Source organism: Chiloscyllium plagiosum, unplaced genomic scaffold, assembly GCF_037043375.1.
Source record: "Chiloscyllium plagiosum isolate Xiang-an unplaced genomic scaffold, Cpla_swu_hap1 HiC_scaffold_5, whole genome shotgun sequence".
Taxonomy (NCBI): domain Eukaryota; kingdom Metazoa; phylum Chordata; class Chondrichthyes; order Orectolobiformes; family Hemiscylliidae; genus Chiloscyllium; species Chiloscyllium plagiosum.
Window position 1 is genome coordinate 115,859,755 of NW_028270143.1, and position 12,510 is coordinate 115,872,264.

Below are 12,510 nucleotides of genomic sequence, written 5' to 3' on the forward strand. Positions count from 1 at the left end.
TAGCGACGAGCGTAATGAATGGTGGTGGTGCGGGCTCCAAGGACCAAATGGCCACCTCCTTATTTCCAATGTTTCTATGCTTAATGACTGAAGCTGCCGCCACCCCTCCATGGAATCCCCTCCGTGCTTGATGACCGAAACCATATCACCTCCTGCTTGACCATTGTTTAACTCTTCTAGATTTTCATTTGGGTGTCTCGAGGTCTGAGGCATGAAAATGAAGTGACACGAGGAGAAAGTTTGGGAACAGTTGAGTTAATCTTTTCATCCATCCTGTCTGATACACCGGATATTTATGTATATACTTGTGTATCATCTCTAATATGAGTCGCCTGACATAGAATCACTTCAGCTGGGGCAACACAATGAATGTGAAAGTCAATCTGTTTCCACACTGACATTTAAACTACATTCACCGTATGTTTCAGATTCCAGGTATTGTATCAAGTAACTTTGTCCACTAGCGAAGGTATTTTTTGTTTGGGCTGCAAGTATTTTTCCGTTGATCACTCTAGTAGTTGAAGAATTAGTTGAACTTGCAAAGGGAGATTAGGCCAAATAATGGCCAAGACCTGGCTTCAAAGACAGGAGTCCAGCATGCTTCTGGTCATATGTCTTATTGCATTTTTAGGGGAAAAGAATTCTCATACTGTAGCGCCTCGAACTTACGAACTTAATCCGTTCCGGGACCCGGTTCGCAAACTGAATCAATTTTTCCCATTGTTCAGATAGCATAAGAATGCTTGGACGTAGCAACGAACGCTGTTCACAGCGCACGCACCAAAGACGAACTGAATGAGCTCACGCGGAGCCCGAGAGCTTTTGCATTCAACAAGTGCGTAACAAAGCAGAACAATGAAACCACGTGGTCGTACACTGGCTTTTTGCGTTCATACCTTGAATTTCATACGAACGTTGAAGCAAAATTTTACGCACAATCCTATTCGTAAACCGATTTGTTGATGAACGGGGTCATTCATATGTCGAGACGCTACTGTACTTTGATCTGGTGATGCAGCATGCGAGTTGACATTTTTAACAATACCACTGGAACTGACAGGAGTATTGTTTGCGTGGCAGCAGATGGGCTATTATTGCATTGTTCTAACGGAAATGATTTCATGTCAGGATACCCATTCAATAGATTACCAAATGGCCCAGTCCTGACATTTATGTCCTGGTGGAGTTTGTGTTTCTGAGCCACATTGTATTTATGCATTGCAAATTACAGCTTGTTACATGTGTGCATATGTTCAATGTGCCACTTCAAGCTTGTGATTTGTTAAGTAATTCCGTATTCTAAAACAAAATGAGCATAAACTTCTCAAAGCTGTGGATCTAAGTTCGCTCAATTGTAAATATGGTGTAAAATCAGAATACTTAACATTTCTCAAATTAGCAAGCAAGCATTCCTAAACAATTTCCAAAACCTTTGTTATCATCAAAGATGGGATTGACTATCCTAATACATTCATGTTTAGGGTTACATGAAACATTGCCATTTGGAAGAAGAGCTGCTGGGGGCTAAACAGTGTTGAAGAAACCGAGCAGGCCTAGTAGCATCTGTGGAGTGTGAAATAGTGTTAATGTTTTGAATTGGTTACGAGTGGTGTGCCACAAGGATCTGTTTTAGGAACACTGCTCTTTGTCATTTTTATAAATGACTTAGATGCAGGTGTAGATGGATGGATTAGTAAATTTGCAGATGACACTAAAGTCAGTGGAGTAGTGGACAGTGTGAATGAATGTTACAGGTTGCAGGGGACTTGGATAAACTGCAGAATTGGGCTGAAAGGTGGCAAATGGAGTTCCATGCATCTAAATGTGATGTGATGCACTTTGGGAAGAATAACAGGAAGGCAGAGTACTGGGTCAATGGAAAGATCCTTGGTAATGTCGATGTGCAGAGAGATCTTGGAAAGTTGCCACCCAGGTGGATAGTGCTGTTAAGAAGGCATATGGTGTGTTAGGTTTCGTTTGTAGAGGGATTGAGTTCAAGAGCCGCAATATCATGCAACTATATAAAACACTGATGTGGCCACACTTGGAATATTGTGTACAATTCTGGTCTCCATATTTCGCAAAGGATGTGGAAGCATTGGAAAAGGTGCAGAGGAGATTTACAAGGATGTTAGCTGGTCTGGAGGGAAGGTCTTATGAGGAAAATCTGAGAGACTTTAACCTGTTCTTATTGGCAAGAAGGCTAAGAGGGGATTTGATAGAGACGTACAAGATGATCAGAGGATTAGATAGGGTAGACAGTGAAAGTCTTTTTCCTAGGATGATGTCAGCGTGTACAAGGGGGCATAACTACAAATTGAGGGGTGACAGATTTAAGACAGATGTCAGAGGCAGGTTCTTTATGCAGAGAATGGTAAGGGCGTGGAATGCATACCTGCTAATGTCGTCAACTCAACCACATTAGGGAGATTTAAACAATCCTTAGATAAGCACATGGATGATTTTGGGATAGTGTAGGGGGACGAGCTGAGAATAGTTCACAGGTTGGCGCAACCTCGAGGGCGGAAGGGCCTGTTCTGCACTGCATTGTTCTATGTTATAATCCAGTATGATGCTCCTCTGTCCATAGGCCTGCTGAGTTTCTTCAGCAGTTTTTTGTATATTATGTTTCCAGCATCATTTGATTTTATGAAGTTGTTAAACATTTATCTTTGCAGTCCATCTTTTTAAAATCTATGGGTGGTGGATATCTCAGTCTGGACCAGCATTTATCACTGTTCTCTATTTCGTCTTGACAAGATGATGTGAACTGCCTTTTATTGAACTACAGCATTCCATTTATTTTAGATAGTCCTATAATGCCATTGGTGACGCAGTTCTAGGATTTTGACCTAACAACCGTATAGGATCAGTGATATATTTCCAAGACTGAATGGGGAGTTGCTAGAAGGGGAGCCTGCAAGTGATGGTATTCCCATGTGTTTGCTGCCCTTGTCATTCTGGATAGAAACGGTTATGGGTTTGGAAGGTGCTGTCTCAAGAGTCTTGGTGATTCTGTGCAATTTAATCTTTGTAGATGGTGCACACCTCTGTTACTGAGCTTCAGTGGTGGAGAGATTACATATTTGTGGGTATAGTGCTGATCAAGCAGTTGCTTTGTCCTAGATGGTGTTAAGCTTATGTGTTGTTGGAGCAGGAATTATGCAGTCAAGTGGGAACAATCCACCATGTGCCTTGTAGGTGGAAGATAGGATTTTAGGATTCAGGATTCTAAGACTCTGAACTGCAGAATTCCAAGATTCTGAGCTGCTCTTGTAGCATTACCTTGAATTTCAGCCTTGGAAGTTCAATTTACTAGTCACGCAATTCAATCTCAAGTTTGTAGGGAATGGTGATCTTGAGTGAAATGTTTGGTGAAATTAGGACACAATTTTTTTTAAAAACGCAAAAGACATCCATATTTTGAATTTTACTCATAATGAAGATGGGTCATCTGAAATACCAATTTTGAATGTCATTGACTTGTGTCTATAGCTTGGACATTTTGGAGAGAGCACTCTGCCAAGTGAAGGAGAATTCCCCCTACTTCAACCAGTGTTGCGAACACACATTATTCCAATGCTGATGGCAAACTTGCATCACTTCCACCTTTCAGAGATCCGTAACCAGTGTGTAGGTAATAAACATACTGGTCCCTCCCCCTTGCCCCCTCCCTCTCTCCCTTGCCCCCCCCCCCCTCTCTCCCTTGCCCCCCCCTCTCTCTCCCTTGCCTCCCCCTCTCTCTCCCTGGCCCCCCCCCCTCTCTCCCTTGCCCCCCCCTCTCTCCCTTGCCCCCCCCCTCTCTCCCTTGCCCCCCCCCTCTCTCCCTTGCCCCCCCCTCACTCCCTTGCCCCCCCCTCACTCCCTTGCCCCCCCCTCTCTCCCTTGCCCCCCCCCCCCCCTCCCTTGCCGGCCCCCCCTCCCTTGCCCCCCCCCTCTCTCCCTTGCCCCCCCTCTCTCCCTTGCCCCCCCTCTCTCCCTTGCCCCCCCTCTCTCCCTTGCCCCCCCTCTCTCCCTTGCCCCCCCTCTCTCTCCCTTGCCCCCCCTCTCTCTCCCTTGCCCCCCCCTCTCTCTCCCTGCCCCCCCCCCTCTCTCTCCCTGCCCCCCCCCCTCTCTCCCTGGCCCCCCCCCCTCTCTCTCCCTGGCCCCCCCCCCTCTCTCTCCCTGGCCCCCCCCCTCTCTCTCTCCCTGGCCCCCCCCTCTCTCTCTCCCTTGCCCCCCCCCTCTCTCTCTCCCTGGCCCCCCCCTCTCTCTCTCTCCCTTGGCCCCCCCCTCTCACTCTCCCTTGCCCCCCCCCTCTCTCCCTTGCCCCCCCCCTCTCTCCCTTGCCCCCCCCCTCTCTCCCTTGCCCCCCCCCTCTCTCCCTTGCCCCCCCCCTCTCTCCCTTGCCCCCCCCCTCTCTCCCTTGCCCCCCCCCTCTCTCCCTTGCCCCCCCCCTCTCTCCCTTGCCCCCCCCCTCTCTCCCTTGCCCCCCCCCTCTCTCCCTTGCCCCCCCCTCTCTCTCCCTTGCCCCCCCTCTCTCTCCCTTGCCCCCCCCTCTCTCTCCCTTGCCCCCCCCTCTCTCTCCCTTGCCCCCCCCTCTCTCTCCCTTGCCCCCCCCTCTCTCTCCCTTGCCGGCCCCCCCTCCCTTGCCCCCCCCTCTCTCTCCCTTGCCCCCCCCTCCCTCCCTGGCCCCCCCCCCCCCTCTCTCCCTTGCCCCCCCCCCTCTCTCTCCCTTGCCCCCCCCCCCCCCCCCCCCTCTCTCCCTGGACCCCCCCCCCCCTCTCTCCCTGGACCCCCCCCCCCTCTCTCTCCCTGGACCCCCCCTCTCTCTCTCCCTTGCCCACCCCCCCCCCCCCCCCTCTCTCCCTTGCCCCCCCCTCTCTCCCTTGCCGGCCCCCCCTCTCTCTCCCTTGCCCCCCCTCTCTCTCCCTTGCCCCCCCTCTCTCTCCCTTGCCCCCCCTCTCTCTCCCTTGCCCCCCCTCTCTCTCCCTTGCCCCCCCTCTCTCTCCCTTGCCCCCCCTCTCTCTCCCTTGCCCCCCCTCTCTCTCCCTTGCCCCCCCTCTCTCTCCCTTGCCCTCCCTCTCTCTCCCTTGCCCCCCCTCTCTCTCCCTTGCCCCCCCTCTCTCTCCCTTGCCCCCCCTCTCTCCCCCTTGCCCTCCCTCTCTCCCCCTTGCCCCCCCTCTCTCCCCCTTGCCCCCCCTCTCTCTCCCTTGCCCCCCCTCTCTCTCCCTTGCCCCCCCTCTCTCTCCCTTGCCCCCCCCTCTCTCTCCCTTGCCCCCCCCTCTCTCTCCCTTGCCCCCCCTCTCTCTCCCTTGCCCCCCCTCTCTCTCCCTTGCCCCCCCTCTCTCTCCCTTGCCCCCCCCTCTCTCTCCCTTGCCCCCCCCTCTCTCTCCCTTGCCCCCCCCTCTCTCTCCCTTGCCCCCCCCTCTCTCTCCCTTGCCCCCCCTCTCTCTCCCTTGCCCCCCCCTCTCTCTCCCTTGCCCCCCCCTCTCTCTCCCTTGCCCCCCCCTCTCTCTCCCTTGCCCCCCCCTCTCTCTCCCTTGCCCCCCCCTCTCTCTCCCTTGCCCCCCCCTCTCTCTCCCTTGCCCCCCCCTCTCTCTCCCTTGCCCCCCCCTCTCTCTCCCTTGCCCCCCCCTCTCTCTCCCTCGCCCCCCCCTCTCTCTCCCTCGCCCCCCCCTCTCTCTCCCTCGCCCCCCCCTCTCTCTCCCTCGCCCCCCCCTCTCTCTCCCTCGCCCCCCCCTCTCTCTCCCTCGCCCCCCCCTCTCTCTCCCTCGCCCCCCCCTCTCTCTCCCTCGCCCCCCCCTCTCTCTCCCTCGCCCCCCCCTCTCTCTCCCTCGCCCCCCCCTCTCTCTCCCTCGCCCCCCCCCTCTCTCTCCCTCGCCGCCCCCCCCTCTCCCTCGCCCCCTGTTATTTTAAGAACAAACTGGTGTAAATGTCTGATCTGATCATACTTTCTAATGCATGAGCAAATGTATTGATTACAGATATTCATTGTGTACATATTTCAAAATCTTTGCATTAATTGAAGTTGTTCATTTATCCCTTTTTAGCTTTAAAAATGTTAGATCATTGAAACATTATTTTCATGAAAGCTGAGACATGTTTAGCCACTACAGGTAACGATTCTATCGCCAAACCAACCTGGCTGCAACCAGAGTGTTAGATGAGCTGGTGCCAAAACTAGCTGACTTATTTAGCCACTTTTGAGCCAATTCCATTTACTGTTTGGCTCCAGAAATATTTTTCTGTGGGTGGGCTGGCCTTTCATTGCAGCGCTGCAAGCCAAATATTTGACTGATGCCTTGTTGTTTGAGACTGTTAATCATGCTTCCAATCAGTTTGCATTGGAACTGCTTGATTTGTCCAATAATGTAGCTGGGCCATTTGCACAGGTTTGTTGAACTGATGAGGTTTGGCTTCAGGAGATTGCATTTGAGTGATATGGGCCAATTCTGGTGTTTGGCTTGTGGAAGAAGTTGTCTTTGCTGTGCTAGAGTTCATTTCTTGATGGCTTTCATCTGCCACGTTTGGAGTACAGTACCAGCTATAGAGGAATTGAAATCCTATTCCAAAAGAAGCATTTTACAATCTAAAAGTCTATAAAAGTTTATGTATGCAATCGCTTAATTTTGTTTCTGCAAGATGCTTATTCCAAGGATAAAATGCCAACTAGTTGTTTTTGACTTCTTTCTGTGACTCTCATTCTCCAGGGTTTTTTTTAATACTATAATTTTCCCTGGAATGTGAGCATCGTGGACAAGGCCACTATTTGTTCCATATTCCTAATTGCCTTTGAAAAGAGCAATGTCTGATTTTTGCTTTGAACTTACTAATTCTGAAACAAGTTGCTGCCACTTGTTTCTCTAACTTTTCTCACCACTTCCTGTTAGAAACTAGACTGAATAGATTCTGTTCACTTGCAGGCACTGAAACTGCCTTGATCAATCTCAAACAATATTATTCTGCAGTATCCTTTCTTGAACTGAGTATAACCTTTTGACATTATTCTTCTTTCATTTGTGATAAAGTACTTTTGTTTCAGTAATAACTGTTGCATTGTGACCTGCATATCTCTTGCAATGGTTTTTCCTCCTGACCTTGGACACTGTCTCCTGTTCCTTACCAATGTGTTGATGCTGTTGTTGACGATACCTACAAACACTGGTTCAAATTTAATTTTTATATCAATGATACACTCCTTTCAAAACTCATTCGTGTAATTTCTCCCGACTGGGCTATTTTTCCTGTAGTGCTGAAGGCTGAGGTGATGATTTTATAAACCTTTATAAAACATATGAAGGGTATGGAAAGGGTGAATAGCCAAGCTCTCTTCCTTGGGGTGAAGAATTCTAAAACTAGAGGGCATAGTTTGATAAGGTTATGTTGTCTTTGGTTTTTTTTTAAGAGGGGTTGTAAAGTCAGTGGCACCGAAATGGCTAACAGACATTGTGTAAGTCAACAATTCAAGGAGGCCTTTAGGTTTTTTAAATTACAATTGTATAATGAAAGGGGAGTGGCCAGTTCTCCCAGTTCAAGTTTTTTCTAGCTTGGTTCATTTTTTTTAGCAGGGAGTCCGAAACTAGACAGGGAGTCCGAAACAGAGAAGCAGCTACAGTGAAAAAAGATTCCATGCTTCACTAAATGTCTTGCCTGAACTTTCTTTCTGAAATCTCTCCTCCCTGTAAGAAGAATTTACCTTTTACCAAGCGATGTGTATATGGGATTTAGTGGGCTTTGGAACAGCTTTAAGTTGTGATTTTGAGTCAGTTATGTTATCAAGTAAGTTGTTATTCTAAATTCTGTTTTCTTTTGTTCATGTTTCATATGAATATTTAAATAATTTCTTGTTTTACTTTAAAGCTGAGTGATTTGACCAGCTACATCACTCCTCAAACATCCACCCCACAACTGCCTTAAAAAGAAAAATTTAGGGTCTGGGCTACCTTTAAAATGTTTTGAAGGGGTCTGGCCTGGTCCATAACAAAGATGTAAAAGGGACCCAAGGGGCAACTTTTTCACGCAGAGGGTAATGTTTGTATGGAATGAGCTGCCACGGGAAGTGGTTAAAGCTGGTACAGTTACAATGTTTAAAAGCCATCTGGATGGGTATATGAATAGGAAGGGTTTGGAGGGATATGGGCCAAATGCTGGCAAACGACTAGATCAGTTTAGGATATCTAGTCAGCACGGTTGAGTTAGTCTGAAAGATTTGTTTCTGTACTGTATATCTCTGACTCTAATATGGTTCTGTGTTGCTTTGTACTAACGTTAAGTTGTCGCTGAATTAGGACCTTTCATAACTTCACTTTATTGAAAACAAAGCCATCCAATTCAGACCCTACCTTAGTTCATTGTCCTATTTCCCTTTTTATGTGTATTGGTTTCCCTGAGCTCATCAGAAGTATGTTATCTGAGTATTCTGATCAAGACTGTGATTCACTCACCTCATTGTATTTTCACCAAGGTTGTCAACCTCCCGGTCCAAAGCATAATCACGCTTCACAACTCCTAACATCTGGACTCAGCTGCAGCACTTTTGCTGCCTTAAATTCATCTAAATGTTTTCCAGCTCTTTCAGATCTATGTTATATTCCATGTTGCCATTCATTTATTGCCAGTTCCATGTGGCCCCCAAATGGATCTCAGTCCCTCAACTTGTTAGGAATATAGGAATATGTTAGGTTGTTTTCCTGAGGTTTCACACATGGGATACAATTTGCGCACACCACCTTCTGCATACAGTTAAAGTTTGTTAAAGCTTGTACAAGCTAGGTGACCTCCTTAGACCCCCACCTCGCAGGCGTGAGACATCAAGTCAAAAGAGGCACCGAACAAAGAAAATACATCTCCTTTATATATGATTCGGAGATGCCGGTGTTGGACTGGGGTGTACAAAGTTAAAAATCACACAACACCAGGTTATAGTCCAACAGGTTTAATTGGAAGCACACTAGCTTTCGGAGCGACACTCCATCAGGTGAGGAGCGTCGCTCCGAAAGCTAGTGTGCTTCCAATTAAACCTGTTGGACTATAACCTGGTGTTGTGTGATTTTTAACTCCTTTATATAGGTCAGTTGGCCATGCTTCCAGATACTCTGGCTGGTCCACCATAGTCACATACCATTCAAGACAACCTCACAGTTACATGCTCCCCCATGGTAGGATGCGATCATCCTCAGATGATGTAAATGTCAATACCCTAATCCTGGGGAATCATGCAAACTATTTCTTGACTCAGTGATTCCCCAAGACAATGCAGGTGCGACATACCTAGCTTCAGGGGATGGCTAGAAAGCATTTCTTAATGGAAGAGATTGAAAGTTTATTTTGATAATAGTAGACGGAGTAGGACCAAATCACTGTCTAATTGGAGTGGGGGTCATTCGTATTCTTGCATGAATGTCATCCCCACCCACTTCCAGAATGTTCACTCAATGCAGTTTAACTCTTTAATATCACATTAATGCCTGATAGATATTTCCATTTAATCTTTTACGATTACGAACAGAGGTAGTCTACTTGCTCTTCAAGCCTGCTGCACTGTTGAATGCAGTAACGGCTGATCAAAATGCTTTCAATTGCATTTACCCACATGAATCCCCTAACCGTGTATGCCATTGGCAATCCGAAGTCTATCGATCTTGACTTTAAATATACTGAAAGACTCAGCCCTATGAAATAGAGAATTCGAAAAATATATAACCCTTTGAATGAAAACAAAATTTCCGTATCTTGCTCCTAAATGGCATCCCACTGGATCTACAATACCCAACCAGGGGAACTATCTTACCTGTATTTTTTCCATCAATCTGTTAAGTATTTTGTAAATTTCAATGAGTTCACCTCTCATTCATTCTTTGAAACGTTGAATACAGGTCCGGTTTGCCAAATCTTTCTTTCTTAGAACGGTCCAGCTTACCCAGGAACAAATCATCTGGTGAATCCTTAATTGCAGTCCCTCAGTGGCAACAATATAGCTTTCCTTGGTAAGGAGACCAAAACTGCACATAGTACTCTAGGTGTACTCTAATCAAGCTATACAATTTAAACAGAGCTTCCAGATTCACTGTTCGATATTCACTTTCAATAAAAGCTAACATTCTATTAGCCTTCCTGCTTGCTGCTCCTGTGTGGTACCCTTCATTGACTTATTCACAAGTGTCCCAAGTACCTTTACACTTCTACACTTTCCAACATCTTTTCACGTCAGTTCCTCCTACCAAAGTGAAGTACCTCACGTTTTTTCACATTATATCCGACTCACTAGGCCTGTTCAAATACTCGCAAGAAAGCTTTACATCCTCTTCAGAACATGTACTCGCTTTTTAATCTTTTTGGATTTTAATGGAGTCTTCTGCTCCTGTTAGTTGCTTAATTATTCATTACCCCTAACCCTGCTTACAAGTGCATTTAGCAGGTCAGACGATGGCAGGATTTCAGAGCTTGGGTCTGATTTGTTGGTTGAGACGTTGTTTATCCCCAAGACTTCAGTTACAAGAACAGGGAAAGGGCTGAATATTTATTGATCAGTCAGAAGGTTACTTGTTAAATCATTTTTAGTCATTTGCAATATTTTGGTCAACATTTCTTTTTGTTTGAGTTGAGCATCACAAATGAGGGTACCATTTATTGCCAATCCCTAAATTGCATTTGGAAAGGAGACGGTGAACTATCTGAACTACTAAAATGACTTGTATAATTAACAATGTGAAAGAAAAATGCTTGGCTGGCTGTAGTTGCAAAGAAATGTAGAGTTTGACAGCGATTGTTAGAGAGCAGACTTTTTTGATTGGTTCTCCTGTTGCTGGACTTAAATTTGAGTTAATCAAAGTTTCTAATAGGGCCCTTTCCAAGAATGAGCAGGATTGACACAAAATTAACTTAGACCTGTTCCCATACAACTTGGATGCTACACCGAATGGAATGCTGTTCTTATATCTTTGTTGAATCAATATCAGTAGTCGGGGTGGGAAATTCCCATTCAGAGAGCACTATTTGTTCAAGGACCAAAGGAGTGCATCTGGTCACATCTTGAAATCTATTGAAAATCTTAAATTACATGTTTAGCCACTTGTCCTCAGGTCTGATGCTTAACAATAAAATTATTGCTTCAAATAATTGTTGAATGAATTAATGATTTAAATAGGTTCTACTTTGAAATTCCGATCCAAGTATGCATTCCTTAAACCATTTTAGCAATAAATAAGATTTGGCAATGAAGTTTTCTGCAGTACACACTGGTGACCCAATTAATGTTAAAGAATATCAGGGAGGAAGTTAGTACTGATATCATCATTAGAGAACTAGTAGTAGCCAAACTAATGGGATTAAAGCTAGATAAATCCCCTGGTTCTGATGGCTTGCATCCTAGGATCCTCAAAGTAGTAGCGATATATAGTAGATCCTTTGGTTGTTAACAAAAATCAATGGATTCTGGAATGTACCTGAGGATTGGAAAGTTGCTGATGTGATACCCATTCTCAAAAAGAGTTAAGTCATAAGATAAAAGCCCATGGTATTGGATGTAGCATATTGGCTAAAGGGCAGGAAACCGTGAGGGTTTCTTTTTCAGGTTGGCAACCTGTAGCCAGTGGAATTCCACAGGGATCACAGATGTTTATTAGTGACTTGGAGGAAGGAAGTGAAATGCCAAGCTTGAAGATAACGCAACAGGTCAGGCTGTGAGGGAATGCAAACAATTAAGAGAAAGATTGATAGATGAAGTAAATGGACAAAATATGGCACTTGTAGTATATGTGGGAAAATGAGAAGTTTTTCATTTTGGAAGGAGAACAAAAGAACAATATTATTTAAGGGGTGAAAACTGCAGAAAGCTGCAACACAAGGGGCTTGCAGGTATTTGCTCACTGAGCACAAAGCTTACAAATGGGTTCAGTAGATAATCAAAGGCTAATGGTATGTTGGCCCTGACCTTGTTAATGTTCTTGCCAGTTCATATCCTGTGCAGACTAACTTGTATGCCTTATTCTGTTCCTTTTTTAAACCCTATGGTCTGTATGTCCTGCTCACAAACAAATTTTTCACTGTACTTAGGTACACGTGACAATAAGTTAGATCAATCAATCAATGTTCAGGGGGTTGGAGTATAAAACTAAGAAGTTTCAATGCAACTATACAAGGTTCTTGTAAGTACACATTTGTATTACTGAGATGTTTTGGTCCCCTTGTCGAAGGAAAAATATCACTTCATTGGAGGCAGTTCAGTGACGGTTCACTAGGATGATCCCCAGTATGGAGAGATTGTCTTATGAGCAAAGATTAAACAGTTTGGGACTCTACGCACTGGAATTTAGAAGAATGAGAGGTGAACTCATTGAAACATATATGGGATTCTTAATGGGCTAGATAGCATGAATGCTAGAGGATGTTCCCCTCATTAGACGGTCTAGGACCAGAGACCATAGTCTCTCAATAAAGGGGCATCATTGTCAGCCTGAGAGGAGGAGGACATTCTTCGGAGGGTTGTGAATCTTTGGAACTCCTTGTCACAGAGTTGTCAAGGGTAGA

The 12,510-nt window shown here is 45.8% G+C and overlaps 2 protein-coding genes across 2 annotated transcripts in view; one reads left to right on the top strand and one right to left on the bottom strand.

Moving 5' to 3' along the window:
* The window catches only part of LOC148150013 (uncharacterized), a 142,102-nt gene extending 133,605 nt beyond the window's left edge, over positions 1–8,497 (bottom strand). Inside the window, exons 1-2 of the mRNA XM_087987767.1 lie at positions 8,427–8,497; positions 793–896 (exon numbers count right to left, since the gene is read on the bottom strand). Coding sequence (XP_087843893.1) covers positions 793–896; positions 8,427–8,497 — 175 coding nt within the window. The remainder of the gene's footprint in view (positions 1–792; positions 897–8,426) is intronic.
* The window catches only part of kmt2ca (lysine (K)-specific methyltransferase 2Ca), a 403,624-nt gene that overhangs the window by 89,273 nt on the left and 301,841 nt on the right, over positions 1–12,510 (top strand). The gene's annotated exons all lie outside the window — the stretch shown is intronic.